This window comes from Centropristis striata, chromosome 20 (genome assembly GCF_030273125.1).
Source record: "Centropristis striata isolate RG_2023a ecotype Rhode Island chromosome 20, C.striata_1.0, whole genome shotgun sequence".
Lineage (NCBI taxonomy): Eukaryota > Metazoa > Chordata > Actinopteri > Perciformes > Serranidae > Centropristis > Centropristis striata.
Genome location: NC_081536.1, coordinates 1,628,861 through 1,650,807, shown reverse-complemented (window position 1 = coordinate 1,650,807; position 21,947 = coordinate 1,628,861). Strand labels below are relative to the sequence as shown.

General features: G+C 34.4%; 1 protein-coding gene across 1 annotated transcript in view; it reads left to right on the top strand.

Moving 5' to 3' along the window:
- LOC131993242 (adhesion G protein-coupled receptor A3) overlaps positions 1-21,947 on the top strand; it is a 436,008-nt gene that overhangs the window by 126,153 nt on the left and 287,908 nt on the right. Inside the window, exon 8 of the mRNA XM_059359047.1 lies at positions 10,990-11,154. Coding sequence (XP_059215030.1) covers positions 10,990-11,154 — 165 coding nt within the window. The remainder of the gene's footprint in view (positions 1-10,989; positions 11,155-21,947) is intronic.

The window sequence follows — 21,947 nt, the reverse complement described above, 5'->3', positions numbered from 1 at the left end:
ACAACTGCTGTTCTTTGATTTTAAATAAAGACAATAGTATAAAACATGAATGCAGACAGAAGGCGGACAGATGCAGAAGTAGACAGCTTCGACAGTTAGAAAGAAGAGAGAGAATAAAAAAAACACATGATGAACAGATGGGTGCCATAGTAAATAGCATAAAAACATAATATAGTATACATATTTTCCGTACACTGTAAAAAAAGAAAGTATTAAGAGATTTACTGTTTTTTTTACAGGGGTTTTCATGTTTTTTCTACATAAAGTACAAATGTTATTTTAAAAAAAGTTAATTATTTTATTACAAATATAAATAATAGAATATTGATCAATAAATGTCATTTGTTACACTTTTGGTGAAGTTTTTTGTGTTTCCTGCAAAACTTGAAAAAAAAAATGAGTTAGGTGATTATTTTAACAGGGTGACGAATTTAATTAACATCATGTGGACATGTATGTAAAGAGGAGATTTAATGGCACCCATAGAACCCTTTATCATTCAGATAAAAATGACCTAGTACTAGTTTTTCCTTCACCTAAATTTTCCCTGACATTGGAGTGTTATTTCCCCTTCCCAACAAGATATTACAACATGTTGCTAATGGATTCCTTGGATAGTTATGATGCCCTAAAAGTAGCTTTAAAAATGAGCACACTAAAGCCGAAAATGTCTTGAATCTGCATTCTTTCTTATAACCAGCAGGGGGCGACTACACTGGTGCACTGCAAAAAGACGTCCCATTTTATAATCTATGAGAAAATTACCATACTATCTCTTGATTTATCACCTCAGTAAAGGCTTTAAAACAGGCCTGCATGTGTTTGAAATATGGAAATGTACATTGTACATGTGTATAGTGACAATAAAGGCATTCTATTCTATTCTATTATACTATATTCTACTCTATTCTATTCGAAAAGAAATGTAGAGAGGTGAAGTAGTAGTGAAATCAGACAGCTTAAAGACAAAGTGACTGACTCAGAAAATTATATAACTTTTGGCTGCATTGCATTCTGGTCTATTGACTGCAAAAATTCCCATCTTTGCCTCCTCGACCATAATTTTCCCCCTGTATGACTTTCGATCATCCCACATAGTTTGGTTTGACAGAGGGCTTTACTCTTGACATGACCTTTGCTGTTGACGTTTCAGAAAACAAAAACCAAAGTTTGACAAGAACTCCAGTGTAGTTATGTGAAGAACTTACAGCCATGGGAGCAGCTTTATGAAGATTTACTGAAAAATTAAATAAAACAAACCAAAATTTGACCTGATGATGGTGCTACATGGAATAAGCTACTACTCTAAACTAAATATCAAAGGTTCATAACTACCAAGTCTTTTAAATTAGTCTGTTTAACAAAAGTTCAAATTTGATAAAAAATACTAAAAGTCTATCAGTTAAATGCTTTAAATGTATACCAAAGAACCTTATAGCTCTAGTGTTTTTGAATCTATAATCTAAAGCAGTAGTTCTCAACCTTTTTGAGCCGCGACCCCAAATTTAACATGCATGTTGTCAGCGACCCCTGCTCAAAATTACCCAAAAAAGAATCAAATTGACCACAAAACGACACAAAATGATCAAAAAAAGACACAAAATGACTAAATAATAACATAAAATTAAGCAAAAAAGGACTCAAATTGACCACAAAATGACAAGAAATTACCACAAAAGGAAACAAAATGACCAAAAAGAGACAAATTGACCACAAAATTACCAAAAACGACACAAAAAAAGACACAAAATGACCCCCCCTAAATAAAGACATTAAGTGACCAAAAATACTAAAACACACATGAACACTTTAACACAGTGGAGACAGAGCTGACTTCCAAACTGATTTGGCGACCCCCAGAAATCATCTCGCGACCCCAATTGGGGTCCCGACCCCAAGGTTGAGAACAGCTGCTCTAGAGGTTAACCTGTGAAAACCTCTACACATGAAAATGAAATCTCATTCCCAGTGCTCCGCTGCTGGGAAGACAAGTTGAAATCAGAGTTTTCTGTTCAGACACTCGGTACCGAACGGACCTGTGACTTTGCTCCAATGACTTTCTGTAGGCGAGTTATGAAAATGAATAAAATAAGTCCTGATTTCATCTTCTGTGTTCCACTAAAGCTCTCTTTTCTGATTGCTTTTCTAAAAGGCCCTAAATCAGATCGGAACGCTTGACTGGAATGATGACATTCCAGGCTAGAGTGAGTGTGTGTGTGTGTGTGAGTGAATACATGTGAGGATTTATGTGTGTGTGTAAGTGAATTTTTCCAGACTGGTCTCCCATCAAAAACGTCAATATAGGGCGTTTGTACAGGCAAAAAAAATGAAATAAATAAAAATATAGGGCGCTTGTTTCCAAAATACGACTTTAATCACAAGTTTAAATAGCAGCAGAGTTCATGTCCTGTCGGAAAATTAAAGTATACGATATTTAGCGTAACTTTAGTTGTTATTTACGTAACTTCCATTACCTACGTAACTTCCGTTGCTTGAGTTTTGTGAATCACATTTTTGTTTTTTTACATTATCGCGTTTTTATATAACTTACATTTATTCATGGAACTTACATTTTTACTTTACTTGTGTTTTTAACATAATTTACATTTTTATGTTACTTAAAACAAAAGTAAAAGATTTTTAACGTAACTTCCGTTATTTACGTGACTTCTGTGGCTTGACTTTTATGAATCATGTTTTATTTACGTAATTGCAGTTTAACGTAACTTACTTTTTTTTATAGAATTTAAATTTTAACGTAACTTGTGTTTTATTTTTACGTAACTTACATTTTCATGTAACTCAAACAAAAGTAAAATATTTTTAATGTAACTCATGTTATTTAGTAACTTCTGGGGCTTGACTTTTGTGAATCAAATTTTTTTTTTACGTTATTGCGTTTTAACGTAACTTAAATTTTTACGTAACTTAAAAAAAATGTAAAAGATTTTTAATGTAACTTGCATTATTTACGTAACTTCTGTGGCTTAACTTTTGTGAATTACGTTTTTTTTATGTGATTTCGTTTTTAAGTAACTTACATTTTGTTATCGAACTTACATTTTTACCTAACATATTTTTTTTACGTAATTTACAGCAGTCCTGTCCTGACCTTCGTAACTACTCAAGTTTTGTCAATCCCATTTATTATTATTTTTTACGTAATTGCGTTTTTACATGAATTGTGTGAATCATGTTTTTTTTACGTTATTGCGTTTTATCGTAACTTACGTTTTTTTATAGAACTTACATTTTTAAGTATCTCAAACAAAAGAAAAATATTTTAAATGTAACTTGTGTTATTTCGTAACTTCTGGGGCTTGATCACATTTTTTTACGTTATTGCGTTACTTTTATTTACGTAACTTAAATTTTTACGTAACTTACATTTTTACGTAACTTCTGTGGCTTAACTTTTGTGAGTCACTTTTTTTTTTAACTTAGGCTACGTTTACACGATGACGGTCTGAACAGAAGACGCAAAAGTGGCGTCTCGTCTTCACTTTTTATTCCTCGTTTAGACGAGCGTTTTCGGGAGGAAATCTGCTGCATACGGTGACGCAAAAGTGTGTGAAATGGATTGTATGCAGCCAGGCGGCATCACTTAAAGCCATAAGAGCATCTTTGGGCATGCAGAAGTTTTCACGCCACACATTTTCATCAGCTACTCCTTCCACAAAGTTCTCCTCCATCACTAGATCTCCCAGGTCTCGTTCACAGCCGTCTGGCTCCTCCCACCAATCGCTGCATCCAGAATGTGATGGAGGTAATTCCAGATCCTTCTCTGTTCACTAATACTATCTGTACATATCCTGGACATTTGGTGGAAAGACTCCTGTAAGTTTATTAGAGCTGCCAGAGCAGCTTGAAGGTCCCACCATGGAAATAATCCCACGTTTCTTTATTTCCTGTCCTGGAGCATGTATGTGACGTAAACACATACGTGACGTGAGCAGATCAGATCAGAGTTTTGTGTCTTGTCAGTGTAGACGACACGCTACGGAGGAGAGGATTACACTTTTACACTTTGGAGGGTGGTTTCAGATTTTTGCGTTTTTAAGCCCCAAAAACGCCGTCACCGTCTAAACGAAAGGCACTTCCCATAAAATATTTTGTTGTTTTTAGCCGCAAGCGTCCTCGTGTAAACGGGGCCTTATTTTCGTTTTTAAGTAACTTACATTTCTACGTAACTTATGGTTTTGACATAACTTACAGTAGTCCTGTCCTAAACTTCGTAACTACTTCACTTTCAGTAATTGCTTACATATTTACTGTTTAAACGGTCTTTTATAACTCCTAAACAGGAAGTTTTTAAACCTAACCTAAACCAAGATCAGTGGTTTTTGTAGCCTAAATTCACCAAAATTTAAGCCTTTTTTTAGAACTGCGAACTGTACGTGACGTATAATGATGTCAGTTCTATTTCTGGGACGCTCCACTGTACCGCAAGCCACTTTTGACATCGATCATATGTGTCGTTATGGTTGTTATTAACAAATAGTCTATTCTGTTGTTTAGGTTGAAGATCTTGTTGCAATTTTTATTTTCATTTTCTTGTTGCAATCAATTATTTGCATTTTTAGCTAGTTTAGAATGTTTTTTGCATCAAAAGAGACATTTTATTTTTGAGGTATTATCATTAAGACGGATTTGAAACTTTTTTTGACACACTCTAAGAATTTTACTGTAGAAATGAGTCACTCTCCAGCTGTGATGGTATCTCCAGCTCTTACCTCTCTCTCACATGCTTATCCTGCCTCACACACAATAACACACTCTTTCACTCATTCACTCTCTCCTGGTCTCTCTCTCTTCACCTCCCTGTTTAAATTAAAACAAACCGCGACCCCCAATTTAAAATGCGTGTTGTCCGCGACCCCCGCTCAAAATTACCCAAAAAAGAATCAAACTGACCACAAAACGACACAAAATGATCAAAAAAATACACAAAATAACCAAATAATTACATAAAAATAAGCAAAAAAGGACTCAAATTGACCAAAAATGACAAAAAATTACCACAAAGGGAAACAAAATGACAAAAAAGAGACAAATTGACCACAAAATAATCTAAAAAAGACACAAATTGACCACAAAATGACCAAAAAAGACACAAATTGACCACAAAATGATCTAAAAAAGACACAAATTGACCACAAAATGACCAAAAAAGACACAAATTGACCAAAAAAGACACAAATTGACCACAAAATGATCTAAAAAAGACACAAATTGACCAAAAAAAGACACAAATTGACCACAAAATGATCTAAAAAAGACACACAATCACTTTTTTTGACACACTATAATAATTTTACTGTAGAAATGAGTCACTCTCCAGCTGTGATGGTATCTCCAGCTCACATGCTTATCCTGCCTCACACACAATAACACACTCTTTCACTCATTCACTCTCTCCTGGTCTCTCTCTCTTCACCTCCCTGTTTAAATTAAAACAACATCCTCCCTTTTCCACAGGACGCAGGGTGAGTTTAAAGCGTGGTCGGGCTTTAAATTGAAACCCTCTGTGCTCAGTCTGCGCACTGCAACACTTATATAACAAACCAAAACCAGGACATGTGCTGTCTGAAAAGCTAATCTAAACAGATAATACAGAGGACACGTCGGACTCCATCAGACTCTATTTGCACAGGGCTGGAATTACATGGGGATGGTAGTAATTCATTGAATAGCTCTAAAAAATTGATTGTCATTGTCACACAGGATAATGGAATTTGGTAGGAAATACCAGTTTATGTCCATGTTAAAACTACTGTATGTAAAGCCAAGATGTTCCACTTTGCTTATTGATTTAGCAATGCACAACACAAGGGATTCTTCTTTAGGCTCCACTTGAAAACAAAAAGGGGAAATCATTTGCACAGGATTATTATTGGAAATGTGTCTTCACCCCTGAAAAAATGGGTCCAGAAAGTGGTCAGGTGGAGCTGTAACCCCACTAAGAATGTTGTTACCTGTAATAATAACTTATCAGATGTTTGACATACACTGCAAAAAAAGAAAAGTAGGGTGAACTCAAAATTTCAAGGCAAATTTCAATTTTAAGTTGGACAACTAAATATTTTAAGTTTTGTTTTTGAGTTTGCTCAACTCTGAATTCAGATTTTTGTCAACTCAACTGTAAGTTGTACTAACTTATAGTTTTACATTGTAATAACTTTTAATCCTTACTTCTGCTAACTTCTGCAATGTGCTGAATTGGCACGATTGTAACGCCGCTATGAAATGTGAACTAATGTTGCGACCACAATTTTGAGTTAGCATTGATACGCTAACGGCTACTCTTGTAGCTGTAACAAGCAGTGCCACTAGCATCAGTTAGCCGCTAGCATCAGTTAGCCGCTAGCATCAGTTAGCCGCTAGCCTCAGTTAGCCGCTAGCATCAGTTAGCCGCTAGCATCAGTTAGCCGTGAAAACGCAATTACGTAAAAAGAAAACATGATTCATAAAAGTCAAGCCACAGAAGTCACGTAAATAATGGAAGTTACGTTAAAAATCTTTTACTTTTGTTTTAAGTTACATAAAAATGTAAGTTATGTTAAAAACATGAGTAACGTAAAAATGTAAGTTCCATAAAAAATTGTAAGTTATGTAAAAAACGCGATTCCGTTTTGTGTTTGTGTTGCGATCACAATTTTGAGTTAGCATTGATACGCTAATGGCTACTCTTGTAGCTGGAACAAGCAGTGCCACTAGCATCAGATAGCCGCTAACATCAGTTAGCCGCTAGCTTTCGCTAATGAATTTCACCGATTTCCCGCATTTCCCAACAAAGAAATAAGAGTTATCAGAACTATTGTCCCTTGTTGTGAACCCCAACTTAAAGATATAAGTAACAACAACTCACCAACTTGTTTTTGAGCAGACAACTGGCTTCCTTTGTTGTGCTAACTTACATTATTGCCCTAAATGTCAGTAATTTATATTTCCAAGTTTTACCAACTTAAATCACTGTTTTAGGCAACAAAAAAAAATACAAGTTGGCTTTTTTTGCAGTGTGCTCACAACCCCCAATTCTCTGTAATTCTCTCTTTTTTCACCCAGTGCATACTGGGACAGGCTCAGGTCTAAAATAGTTGTTCTAGTAATAGGCATGTTGAGACGAGAGAGTTAGAGTGAGAGCGAGTGTGTGTGTGTGTGTGTGTGTGTGAGAGAGAGACAGAGAAAATGAAGGCATTTAATATTTCTGAATAATATTTCTCTCACATCCTCTGAGAAATGTTTTCTGGGATTATAGCTTCTCCACATCAGAGCCGCTCAGCCACTAATCATCTTTACTCTGAAAGATTGCAGTTTCTTGTCCAGTCTGTCACTTATAATTTTTAATGTCAACCATCGTACTTTCCCTCCGTTTTTCAAGCATTGTTCCCTAAGTCAGTAGTTCTCAACCTTTTTGAGTCGCGACCCCCAATTTAACATGCATGTTGTCCATGACCCCCACTCACTGAACACAATCTCACACGCACAGTTCAGATCACTCAAAAAAGAAACAAAATGACCAAATAAAGGAAACAAAATGACCAAAAAAGACACAAAATGATCAAAAAAGACACAAATTGACCAAAAAAGACACAAAATGACCAAAGAAAAGACACAAAATGACTAAAAAAGACACAAAATGTAAAAAAAAAGAAACAAAATGACCAAAAAAGACACAAAATGTAAAAAAAAGACACAAAATGACTAAAAAAGACACAAAATGTAAAAAAAAAGAAACAAAATGACCAAAAAAGACACAAATTGACCACAAAATGGCAAAAAAAAGACACAAAATGACCTAAAAGGACACAAAATGGCCAAAAAAAGACACAAAATGATCAAAAAAAAGACACAAAATGACCAAAAAAGACACAAAATGACAAAAAAAAACCCCACAATGACCAAAAAAGACACAAATGGACCACAAAATGATTAAAAAAGACACAAATTGACCAAAAAAGACACAAAATGACCAAAGAAAAGACACAAATTGACCAAAAAAGACACAAAATGACCAAAGAAAAGACACAAATTGACCAAAAAAGACACAAATTGACCAAAAAAGACACAAATTGACCAAAAAAGACACAAAATGACTAAAAAAGACACAAAATGTAAAAAAAAAAGAAACAAAACGACCAAAAAAGACACAAATTGACCACAAAATGGCAAAAAAAAAGACACAAAATGACAAAAAAAGACACAAAATGACAAAAACTACTACTCCTACTACTACTATTACTCTGAAAAGATTGCAGTTTCTTGTCCAGTCTGTCACTTATAATTTTTAATGTCAACCATCGTACTTTCCCTCCGTTTTTCAAGCATTGTTCCCTAAATCAGTAGTTCTCAACCTTTTTGAGTCGCGACCCCCAATTTAACATGCATGTTGTCCATGACCCCCACTCACTGAACACAATCTCACATGCACAGTTCAGATCACTCAAAAAAGACACAAAATGACCAAATAAAGGAAACAAAATGACCAAAAAAGACACAAAATGATCAAAAAAGACACAAATTGACCAAAAAAGACACAAAATGACCAAAGAAAAGACACAAAATGACTAAAAAAGACACAAAATGTAAAAAAAAAAAGAAACAAAATGACCAAAAAAGACACAAAATGTAAAAAAAAGACACAAAATGACTAAAAAAGACACAAAATGTAAAAAAAAAGAAACAAAATGACCAAAAAAGACACAAATTGACCACAAAATGGCAAAAAAAAGACACAAAATGACCTAAAAGGACACAAAATGGCCAAAAAAAGACACAAAATGATCAAAAAAAGACACAAAATGACCAAAAAAGACACAAAATGACAAAAAAAACCCACAATGACCAAAAAAGACACAAATGGACCACAAAATGATTAAAAAAGACACAAATTGACCAAAAAAGACACAAAATGACCAAAGAAAAGACACAAATTGACCAAAAAAGACACAAAATGACCAAAGAAAAGACACAAATTGACCAAAAAAGACACAAATTGACCAAAAAAGACACAAAATGACCAAAGAAAAGACACAAAATGACTAAAAAAGACACAAAATGTAAAAAAAAAAAAAGACACAAAATGACCAAAAAAGACACAAATTGACCACAAAATGGCAAAAAAAAAGACACAAAATGACCTAAAAGGACACAAAATGGCCAAAAGAAGACACAAAATGACAAAAAAAAGACACAAAATGACAAAAAAAACCCACAATGGCCAAAAAAAGACACAAAATGACAAAAAAAAGACACAAAATGACCAAAAAAGACACAAAATGACAAAAAAACCCACAATGACCAAAAAAAGACATTAAGTGACCAAAAAGACTAAAACACATGAACACTTTGACACAGAGCTGACTTCCAAAATGATTTGGCGACCCCCAGAAATCATCTCGCGACCCCAATTGGGGTCCCGACCCCAAGGTTGAGAATAGCTGCCCTAAGTGGCATTTAAAAACTTCACACAGCATTGTGTGTCTATGCTGCGACTCGTATTATAAACACACACGGCTTAATTAAATCACAAAACAGGCATTAGCTGTTTAAGTACACAGCAAACAAAGAGTATATTTGATGACAACTGGATTGCATTTGGAAATTAAACAGTTGGCATTTCTCAAGGAGATAGTATTTCCATGGTGATAATGCTCGTTGCTTAGCAATCTCCCCCGGCTTTTATCCTTTTTTTCATAAGGAGTAAAATCCTCGAGATTAGTCGCCTTGGCAAATGGCCTGCATTGGCTCTTTGTCACTGTTTCACCATCTTTTGTTTAATCAGGCATTTTCCATTGAGATAGGAATCGCTGTGACAAAGTAGAAAAGATAAGCATGAGTAATGATCATCTTAAGTCATGGCCAACATTTTAAGCCACTGCACACACGCACAAGGGTCTCTGAATGAATCAGATTTTGTGAAAGCACACTCCTTTTTGTGGTTTTTCATCCTGATTCGGAGCTTCCGGAATCCTTAAAAGTTGCCCTGACCTTAACCCCGCACTGCATGACTAGCTCTAATCCTCAGCCTCATCTAAAAATAAAACCAAAACCATCCGAAATTCAAGACCTAACACACAGATAATCCTTAGTCTACATTTGACCCTAAACCCAAGACCAAATCCTAATCCAGCACCTTGTCCAAACCTTTTAAGGGCGTTTAACCCACACTGTAAAAAATGTCTGTAGATTTTATGGTGAAAAACTGCTAAACCATGACAGTAAAAGACGTAAAATGATAAATGAGTTAATTCAGTTTCAGTAACAATGAAACACCGTAAATATATATATCAGCCAAAACAGTATGTTTTACTTCTTCTTCTTCTTTTTTTTAAATACATTACTCTACTGTAATATTCACTTTTTTTACTCTACTGTAATATTCACTTTTTTTTAGATTTTTTAGATTATTTTGTGGTCAATTTGTCTTTTTTTAGATCATTTTGTGGTCAATTTGTGTCTTTTTTAGATCATTTTGTGGTCAATTTGTGTCTTTTTTAGATCATTTTGTGGTCAATTTGTGTCTTTTTTAGATTATTTTGTGGTCAATTTGTGTCTTTTTTTAGATCATTTTGTGGTCAATTTGTGTCTTTTTTAGATCATTTTGTGGTCAATTTGTGTATTTTTTAGATCATTTTGTGGTCAATTTGTGTCTTTTTTAGATCATTTTGTGGTCAATTTGTGTCTTTTTTAGATCATTTTGTGGTCAATTTGTGTCTTTTTTTAGATCATTTTGTGGTCAATTTGTGTCTTTTTTAGATAATTTTGTGGTCAATTTGTGTCTTTTTGTCTCTTAGGGATTTAATGAGTTAAGGTGAAGCATAAAGCTGAATATGGGAGATTCTAGAAGATTTAAAGTGTTTGATACACGGGTGTCACCATAGGTTCTTATGGGTTAAGACTCATGGGAAGAAGAAGAAGTTCACCACACAGACACGTAATCCAACACTCTCACATTCAGAGTTTCACTCCTCTGTTCTCCTCCTCCAGTGAGGTCATCCTCTCCAACATTGACGTGGGCATCGCTGGCATCTGGGAGTGCCTGGTGATCAGTTCCCGTGGCAACGCTTCTCAGCAAATGGAGATAGTTGTTCTGGAGACGTCAGCACCATACTGCCCCACCGACAGAGTCACCAACAACAAGGGAGACTTCAGGTGAGTCACGTACGGCTACCTGACCATGTGGGGTCAACTACTAACACTGTCAGAATATATACTGTATACTATACTGAATATAGAGCACTTTAACCCTCTGGAGTCCATTGAAAATACACGTTTTATTCACATTCACATTTTCCAGCTGCGACTTCTGGCCAGGGTAAAACCGTAACTCTCTCCTAGTGACCTGGAGAAGGTTATTCATGCTTTTATCTCAACAAAGCTGGATTTTTGCAACTCGCTGTATGAAGGTTTAGCCCAGCGCTCATTGCGACGCCTACAACTGGTACAGAATGCTGCAGCGCGTCTTTTAACAGGCACAAAGAAACGGGAACACATAACCCCAGTTCTGGCCTCTCTACACTGGCTTCCTGCCCGTTTTAGAATACATTTTAAGATCCTGATGTTTGTTTTTAAAATTTTAAACGGATTGGCTCCAGCTTATTTGGCTGAACTCATACAGGTTCACAGACCGACCAGAGCTCTGAGGTCTAATGAGTCCTACCTGGATGAGCCTAAATGCTAAAAACAAAAGGCGATCACTCTTTTGCAGTGGCTGCCCCGAAGCTGTGGAACAGTTTACCGCTGCATATCCGCTCGTCAAAGACTTAAATCTTCTCTTAAGAATCATTTTTTCTCCCAGGCTTTTGAACCTGCGTGAGAAGAAAGAAATTAAATTGTCTTTTATTTTTATTTTGTGAGTTTATTGTTATTCAATTATGCATCTTGTATTGGAATTGATTTTTTGTTGTGATTCAGTCATGTAAAGCACTTTGGTCAACCTTGGTTGTATATAAAGTGCTCTATAAATAAATGTGACCTTGACCTTGACCTTGACATGAATAACTTTCATTCATTCTGCACAAGAGTCCACTTTAAAAAAGAGATCTCATTGGAATGAATCTTGGGAGCAGATTTGGCAAATGTGCTGCTATTCTTCTGCAGTTTGGCATTTATTCCTGGAGGGGACGCCATTTTTTGGTGCCACTTTTGCTTTTAACCCTCTGGAGTCCATCTATTTATTGAAAATACACGTTTTATTCACATGAATAACTTTATTTATATATGATATGTAGACAAGCTGAGAAAGCCAGTTAAAGTTCAATCATAGGAGCTTTCACAGTGTGACATTTATGTTTCTAGACCATTTTTAAAAGGTGAATTTTCTTTCTACAGTGGAAACTATTACTATTTTTAATTTGCATGCAAATTGACTGTTTGCAATCTGACTGATAGCCAAGTTTGTGTTGAGAAAAAGGAGCCATGCATGTGATGTAAGGACAGACTGAAAGATGCTGAACAGAGACAGAAATTAATGCAGAGGAAGTTGACAAATTTTAACCAAAATCTCCTGGACTTCAGAGGTTTAAGGTACAGTCCCACAATTTTGGGAAATTACTATTATGTACCTTCTTTGGAAGATTAAAACCACACTGATGAACTTAGCACCAAGACTGGAAACAGGAGCAAACAGCTAGCATTCAAAGGTAATAAAATCTGCCACCAGCACCTTTAAAACTTACTCAAGATTGTTAAATTTCGGTTATTATAATCTATTGAAAAACAGAAGTGTAAAACTGGTTTTATGGGGGTTTATGGGGGCAAAGAAATTTTATGGGGGCAAAGAAATTGTAGGGCAAAAAACTCCCCATAAATCTACGATGGCCCCTTTTCCAGCATATTTGTGAACTGGTTCTGTTCAGAATTCTTGGGGCTATCGAGCAAATCTGCCCAAGTTTCTATCAATTGTGAATGGAACCATTGTATTAAGGATTTGCACTACGCACAACAGAACTAAACAGTCAGACCAAGATGGTGGATTGTATTGATTATTTTGTAGCATTTTATTCTATTGCTAAAAGTATTGTAGTTACTGTATTTTATATCCAAAAAACAACAATTACAACCACAACCAGAGAACAAATTTGGCTGAAATGCTCCAAATGGTTCAACATTTGGTGTGGAACCTGTTCATGTTGGCGAAAAGGGGCAAATCTGATTTTTTTTTTTTTTTTTACCAATCTGTTTTTGTACAAGGTCAAGCACAAGATATAATAAGTTATCAGTAAGTCTTTCAGGTGTCATTCGTCAATTTTTTGTTGTTTTTCAAGCACAATGGCTAGCTAGCCCCCGTTTCTTGCGTTTGTTAATTTATTTGGGGATTTTTTTTGTAATGCTTTAACTCTCTGACTTGTTTTATGAGTTATGCATAAAAATGTACGATTGAGCGACTTTGTTAACTGGTGACTCTAAGCTGAAAGCATCCTTGGTTGCTCATAATAACTAACCTCACTGGCTGATACTGATAATACACACAAATTAATATGTTTTTAAAATTGATTAAAGTAAAATTCAAGGCTTTCACTTTTATGTTCTGTTCGTCTTCCCAACAGCTGCCATCTCTATGAGCAGCCATGACGCATTCAGCTCAGGCTCCAGTTAACAGGGTCACTCGATAAAAACATAACACCTGCTATCAACATAAGTGTTTTCCTTCCAAATTTAGACACAACACTGGCAGCCGGGTGCTGTCAATCACAGCATGAGCGGTGCATGATTGTTATCTGTTGCAAAAGTTCACCATTTACCATAAATATGAGCATATTCAATGGACAACTCATGCACAACATTGTATCTGTAAACATACAAACACGGTGGTATCGATCTTACTATTTTTTTTGGTCATTTTGTGGTCAATTTGTGTCTTTTTTGGTCAATTTGTGTCTTTTTTAGATCATTTTGTGGCCAATTTGTGTCTTTTTAAGATCATTTTGTGGTCAATTTGTGTCTTTTTTGGATCATTTTGTGGTCAATTTGTGTCTTTTTTGGTCATTTTGTGGTCAATTTGTGTCTTTTTTAGATCATTTTGTGGTCAATTTGTGTCTTTTTTTGGTCATTTTGTGGTCAATTTGTGTCTTTTTTGGTCATTTTGTGGTCAATTTGTGTCTTTTTTGGTCATTTTGTGGTCAATTTGTGTCTTTTTTAGATCATTTTGTGGTAAATTTGTGTCTTTTTTGGTCATTTTGTGTCTTTTTTAGATCATTTTGTGGTCAATTTGTGTCTTTTTGGTCATTTTGTGGTCAATTTGTGTCTTTTTTGGTCATTTTGTGGTCAGTTTGCATCTTTTTTGGTCATTTTGTGGTCAATTTGTGTCTTTTTTAGATCATTTTGTGGTCAATTTGTGTCTTTTTTGGTCATTTTGTGGTCAATTTGTGTCTTTTTTAGATCATTTTGTGGTCAATTTGTGTCTTTTTTTGGTCATTTTGTGGTCAATTTGTGTCTTTTTTTGTCATTTTGTGGTCAATTTGTGTCTTTTTTTGGTCATTTTGTGGTCAATTTGTGTCTTTTTTAGATCATTTTGTGGTCAATTTGTGTCTTTTTTTGGTCATTTTGTGGTCAATTTGTGTCTTTTTTAGATAATTTTGTGGTCAATTTGTGTCTTTTTCAGATCATTTTGTGGTCAATTTGTGTCTTTTTTGGTCAATTTGTGGTCAATTTGTGTCTTTTTTAGATTATTTTGTGGTCAATTTGTGTCTTTTTTGGTCAATTTGTGTCTTTTTTAGATCATTTTGTGGTCAATTTGTGTCTTTTTTTAGATCATTTTGTGGTCAATTTGTGTCTTTTTTAGATCATTTTGTGGTCAATTTGTGTCTTTTTTTTTTTACAAACACGGTGGTATCGATCTCACTATTCAACTCACGTAAATAAGCTTATTTCCCAACATGTCAAACAATTCTTTGAAGAGCGAGTCTATGGGTAAAACATAACCAAGGTTACATAAATAAACCTTGAATCTTAAGTGTAGTTTTCATTTACCAACTAGTTCTGTGTAATCAGCGGTAATGGACAGTAATGGCTGGTTTTCAAAAGCGGATACCGGGAGGTCTCCGAGGCAATAGTTTAACCTCACTATAATTTAAGTCACCAGTCCCAATTACAGAGTCTACTGTATGAAAATTAATACTGTAATCAGTGCACTCACTCTCCCTGCTATTATCGCAACGTGTACAATGCAGTTGAGCTACTTAAGTCTGCTTCCTGCTGCTGTCGTGCTGCTTTTTGTTCCACCTGACAAAAAAAAACTCCCACACCTGGTCTGCGTTGCACCAGATGCAGCTCATTAACTGTCAAAGACCAGAATTGAGTGCGTACAGTACAGTAGAGCCTGGACAGTTCATATATTTTAATAATAATTGGATGTGTGATATGAAAACTCCCACAAACATTATGGCTCTATATAGTTTGGCTTTATAGCACGGCTATAAAAAACAGGGAGAGCACTTTTTCCCATGACTCAGGTTTCACATTAAAAAAAGAACAAGAACTACACAATCTTACCCTGCACACTGTAAAAAATGTTTGTAGAAATTACAGTAAAACACTGTCAAATTATATCAGAAATAGGGCGTGAAATTAAAAATGTAATATCACCGTAGTAGACACTTTTAATTACCATTAATTTAAAGAATAGCACAAAACTTTTACTTTTTTCTGTCATAAACTTTAGAAAACACAGTTTTGCTGTAAAAAATATTAGATTTTCATTTAAAATGAATGGAGAAATACCATAACGTCACAAGGACATAACTACCCTAAAAATAATAGCAGACCAAAGGACCTAACAAAGGACCTAAAATGACCAAAAGAGTCACAAAACAACCAAAAAAAGAGACAGAAAACGACCAAAAGAGACACAAAACCATCAAAAAAGACACAAAATGACCAAAAGAGACACAAAACCATCAAAAAAGACACAAAATGACCAAAAGAGACACAAAACTATCTAAAAAGACACAAAATGACCAAAAGAGACACAAAACTATCTAAAAAGACACAAAATGACCAAAAGAGACACAAAACTATCTAAAAAGACACAAAATGACCCAAAAAAAACAAACAGAAAACGACCAAAAGAGACATGAAATTATCAAAAAAAGACACAAAATGACCAAAAAAATACGTAAAATTATCAAATGAGACACAAAATTACCAAAAAGAGACACAATAGGGATAAAATGGCGAGTGATTTTTCAGTCTAAATGACAGATTCAGCTGATATTTACATTTAAATAATAATAATTGGATGTGTGATATGAAAACTCCCACAAACATTATGGCTCTATATAGTTTGGCTTTATAGCACGACTATAAAAAACGTAGAGCACTTTTTCCCATGACTCAGGTTTCACATAAAAAAAAGAACAAGAACTACACAATCTTACCCTGCACACTGTAAAAAATGTTTGTAAAAATTACAGTAAAACACTGTCAAATTATATCAGGAATAGGGCGTGAAATTAAAAATGTAATATCACCGTAGTAGACACTTTTAATTACCGTAAATCAAAGAATAGCACAAAACTTTTACTTTTTTCTGTCATAAACTTTAGAAAACACAGTTTTGCTGTAAAAAATATTAGATTTTTCATTTAAAATGAATGGAGAAATACCATAACGTCACAAGGACATAACTACCCTAAAAATAATAGCAGACCAAAGGACCTAACAAAGGACCTAAAATGACCAAAAGAGTCACAAAACGACCAAAAAAAGAGACAGAAAACGACCAAAAGAGACACAAAACCATCAAAAAAGACACAAAATGACCAAAAGAGACACAAAACTATCTAAAAAGACACAAAATTACCAAAAAAAAAGACAGAAAACGACCAAAAGAGACACAAAACCATCAAAAAAGACACAAAATGACCAAAAGAGACACAAAACTATCTAAAAAGACACAAAATGACCCCAAAAAAAAAGACAGAAAACGACCAAAAGAGACACAAAACCATCAAAAAAGACACAAAATGACCAAAAAAAAACGTAAAATTATCAAATGAGACACAAAATTACCAAAAAGAGACACAATAGGGATAAAATGGCAAGTGATTTTTCAAATCTAAATGACAGATTTAGCTGATATTTACATTTAAATTTACAGTAGAAAACCCACTCACTGTATTTTTTACGGTAAAGTTCTGGCAACCACAGCTGCCGGTATTTTACCGTAAATTAAACAGAATATTTTTTACAGTGTATTTAGCGTTCAAACAACCAGCAGTATTTTATCCGTTTTTGTATTTTTTTTACTTTTAGGAATAAACTGAAGATACTGGTATCATATGAAACGAGAAAAAAAAAAAAAAAAAAAAAAAAAAAAACGCTGCAAAGTTAGGCTTTTTCATTTTAAATTTTAGCTGTTTCATTCAAAAAAAATTGAGAGCAATGAAGCTATGGGCTGAAATATGTGCCACCAGATACTGAATTTGAATTATTTGTATTTGAATTTGAATTGCTTAACTTGAATAATTGCATTAAAAAACTGAGACACAAAATTACCAAAAAGAGACACAATAGGGATAAAATGGCAAGTGATTTTTCAGTCTAAATGACAGATTTAGCTGATATTTACATTTAAATTTACAGTAGAAAACCCACTCACTGTATTTTTTACGGTAAAGTTCTGGCAACCACAGCTGCCGGTATTTTACCGTAAATTAAACAGAATATTTTGCCTTTTTTCTCGTCCTCGGCGCCCCGTGACCACCTTGAAACCTCATGGATGTACTCCTTTGTAGCTCCTTGTACTGTACAGCCCACTTCTAGTGCAGCAAGCAGGCTTTTGTTTCTGCAGGAGCTTTGGAGTAATGGGGTGGAAAATGAGCCCCCTATTTTGTTGGGGGGCGAAATTAACGCCATTTATTACTAAGTAGCTGCTGCTGCAGCGACAACATGGATGGAGGGAAAAAGAGCAGGATGGCAGGTCTCTAGCCTCAGAACTGATTACCTGCCTCCTGAGTGCAGCGCTCCTTTATTTTCATTTAGATCAAGTCAAAAGTGTTGCCACATTAAGCATTACTCCACACTGTAAAAAATGTAGATTTTACGGTTAAAAACTGCTAAACCATGACAGTAAAAGACGTAAAATGATAAATGAGTTAATTCAGTTTCAGTAACAATGAAACACTGTAAATGTATATATCAGCTAAAACAGTATGTTTTACTTCTTTTTATTTTTAAATACATTACTCTACTGTAATATTCACTGGCACTGTGTTTGTGTCAAAAATATACTGTTATATATAAACAAACTTGAATATCATGAATAAAGATGAAAGTGGCAAAAGACAAAAACTCAAATTTCTGAGAAAAATAAATCAGATATTCTTTAAGATTAAAACCAGCACATTTACGAGTAAAAAATAAAAATATTTTCTGAGATTTTAGATGCAAATTTAAGTGAAAGCAACTGATATTCTGAGATAAAGTTTTAATGTGTAAGCCATCACTGTCATTTTTGCATTTATCTTTTGTAAAAAATACTTTTTCTAACTGTTAAATGTTCTAAACACAATATCTCTAACAAAAATATAATGTCATATTTAATAGTAAAATCTTATGAAGTATTTTTTTGTCAATTATATGGCAGAACAGAGTTTCTTTTGATGGAAAAACTCTTTATTTATACTGTAAAAAATGGAATAAAATGGCAATCTTAAACCTAGCCAATATCTTTTTACCGTAATATTATAAAAAAGTTGCACTGTATTTATTACGGTAAAGTTCTGGCAACCACAGCTGCTGGTTTTTTACCGTAAAAACAACAGTTTGTTTTTTTACAGTGCAGCTCCTTTCCTGCAGCGGGATTTTGACATTACCTTAAGGAGATAATCACAGAACACAAGACACATGTTTCTCCTCTGATTGCAGACAAATTGATCAATATTTGTGAGCACAAACAACTCTTTCCTCAGGCTGCAGAAATAAGACCTTTAATCTACAACAGCGCCAAGAAAAAACAAAACCTGGAGTTCTTTTATTATCTGGGAAATGGAAGCTAATGTAGTGGACTGTGAATGTTTGGCTGACTTTTTACACTCAGATGAGCTTTATTTTATTGAAACACTAACAGGCATTACCCCAGAAAATGAAAATTTTCCATTTCCCCCCGTAAAAAAATCACCCTGGCCCCGATCACAGGTTGGTCAGTAGAGCAGCTCCGGGACTCGGCTCTTGACGACATTATTGACGAAGTCTCATGTCTTGCTTCAGAGGAGACTTCATTGAACTTTGCATGGCCGTACGAACAACACTTGTAATTACTCTTTTAGGCTGACTTTCCCCTTCAGCAAGGACCAGGAACAGGTTTCTCCTGCATATATACATCCCTCTCTGCCGGGTTCCATCTGTCGTAGAGTTGTGAGGAACAAATTCAGGGAATAATGGTCAAAACTGAACAGCAAAAGCTGAGATATCGTGACTTTAAGGACCTGACATGGGTCAAAAGGCACAGACTGTATAAAAGAGAACCTGGTCTCACACTTTTTTTGGTCATTTTGTTTCTTTTTTTGGTCATTTTGTGTCTTTTTGGTCATTTTGTGTCTTTTTTGGTCATTTTATTTATTTTTTTTGTCTTTTTTTTTGTCATTTTGTGTCTTTTTTGGTCATTTTATTTCTGATTCTTTGACAACGGAAACAAGGAACATGGTCTCACAGGAATCTGTGAAATAGCCACAGATTCGCTTAAGTCAAAATCCGTGGAATAGCCACGGAATCACTCAAATTTCCGTGAAACTGACACGGATTTTGTTACAATGCAAGTTAATGACAGTCATATCCCGTGGCTATTCCATGGATATTTGTTCCTATTGGTTTGTTACTAAAAAAAAGACACAAAATGACCAAAAAAGACACAAAATGACCAAAAAAAGACACAAAATAACTAAAAAAGACACAACAGACACAAAATTACCAAACAAGACACAAAAAATACACAAAATGACCAAAAAAGACACAAAATGAGAAGACAGAATAACCAAAAAAACCCACAGAAGACACAAAATGACAAAAAAGACATAAAATGACCAAAAAAGACACAAATGACCAAAAAAGACACAAAATTTTTAGTGAAAAAAATCAATATTTTGACTTAGTTTCTGCATAAAAATAGATTTTGATCACATTTCTAGCGAGAACTATATCTTTTATTTTCTAAATCTTCACTCAGTGAATGTACATAATCACTTTGTATGTTGGAATAGCCACGGGATATGACTGGCATTAACTTGCATTGTAGCCAAATCCGTGTCAGTTTCACGGAAATTTGAGTGATTCTGTGGCTATTTCACGGATTCCTGTGAGACCAGGTTGATAAAAGTAGTCAAACTCAGCCACTGAAGTAACTTGTTTTCTGGACTACGGTTTTAAACCCTCAAGTTTGTCATTTTGTTTTTTTGGAGCCAGACATGCCCATATTTGGAAGGGAGGGTAGATCTGGGGAGGTTATGCAGGTTAACCAGCCCAGTGGGGCCATGTAGCATTAGCATAACACATGCTAAGCTACCAGCTGCACCTGCTAAACAGATTGGTTAGCAAGGTGCATTTGTAATTCATGTTAACTGTGATGTTAATTGGAATGCAAATTTTGGCCTAAAGTTCTTCCAAGCTGAGGGTCTTTTCGTATAACAGATTGCTGAACAAGACAGTTTTTGGCAACTTGAGTTTTATGGACTGAAAACACACTGAAACAACCAGACAACAACCAAAAACAAGTTGATGGTTATTCATATGAACAGAGTGCCATGGAGATGCTTTGCCTGATTTACAGGAAGCAGTGTAGTGAAAAGTTTATCACCTGTTATACTCTAAATGGGACCATAATGTCAAATAAAGTTAATGTTGTATTAACCCTTTGATGCACAACATGGGTCTAAAGTGACCCGACAGTTTTTATGTTCTATATCTTTGCAATAATTCATCATTCAGTATTCCAGGTTTTCCTCAATTAGTTTGTTTTTGATCATCATACATCCTAATTTTTATGTTTTCCTTTATTAATTTTTGAATAAAATCCCTTTTTCTGTCACTACTCTTCGAATACACAACATGGTTGAAAAATGAGCCATATCCATTTTTTTAGTTAAGTAGCTTGTTAAGCTAACTTCTTAGCAAACTTCTTGGCTAAGTAGTTAGCTTAGCAAGCTACTTAGCCAAGTAGTTAGCAATGTAATAATACAAAAACTTTTTTTTCTTTATAAATTATGAGAAGCAAAATGGAAATAATGATCTGTTGTTGTCAAAAACAAGATATTTAAAGAATATTTAGAATGTTCAATCATAAAATAAGTTGATATCAAAAGATAGAGCACAGAAACACACAGCAGCATTAAACAACATGGGAACATATGACCCATGTTGTGCATCAAAGGGTTAAAGAAGAGTTGGAATTTGAAATTGAGACCATAAAATGACATAAAAATGACATAACGTCATTAGGGAAATGTGAACTGAGGCTATAAATCAAGTGGAAAATAGGGTAATTTTTCCATGGACTTCAATTCAATACAATTTTTTTTAAAACAACCAGTTGAGTCGCCCCCTTCTGGCCATTAAGAAAAATGCAGGTTTAGACACATTTGCCTTGGTTTTACTTTCAGGCCTGGAGGTTGTTGCTCTGTCAAGCTGCAAAACACTGAATCCTACATTTCCCATGATTCAATTCAACAGCGTCTTTTGAATTGAATCAGCTTTTTTTTTTTTTTTAAACATTTGTTTATTGATTTTTCAGGGACATAACAAAATCAAGAGATGACATTACGAGAGTCAAAACAGTGTCAAGTGTAACAAGTAAAAAAAATAAATAAATAAAAATAATACATAAAATTAAATTAAATCAGATAAGGAATAACTAATAGTAAATAAATAAATAAATAAATGAAAATAATACATAAAATAAAATTAAATCAGATAAGGAATAACTAATAGTAATTAAATAAATAAATAAATTA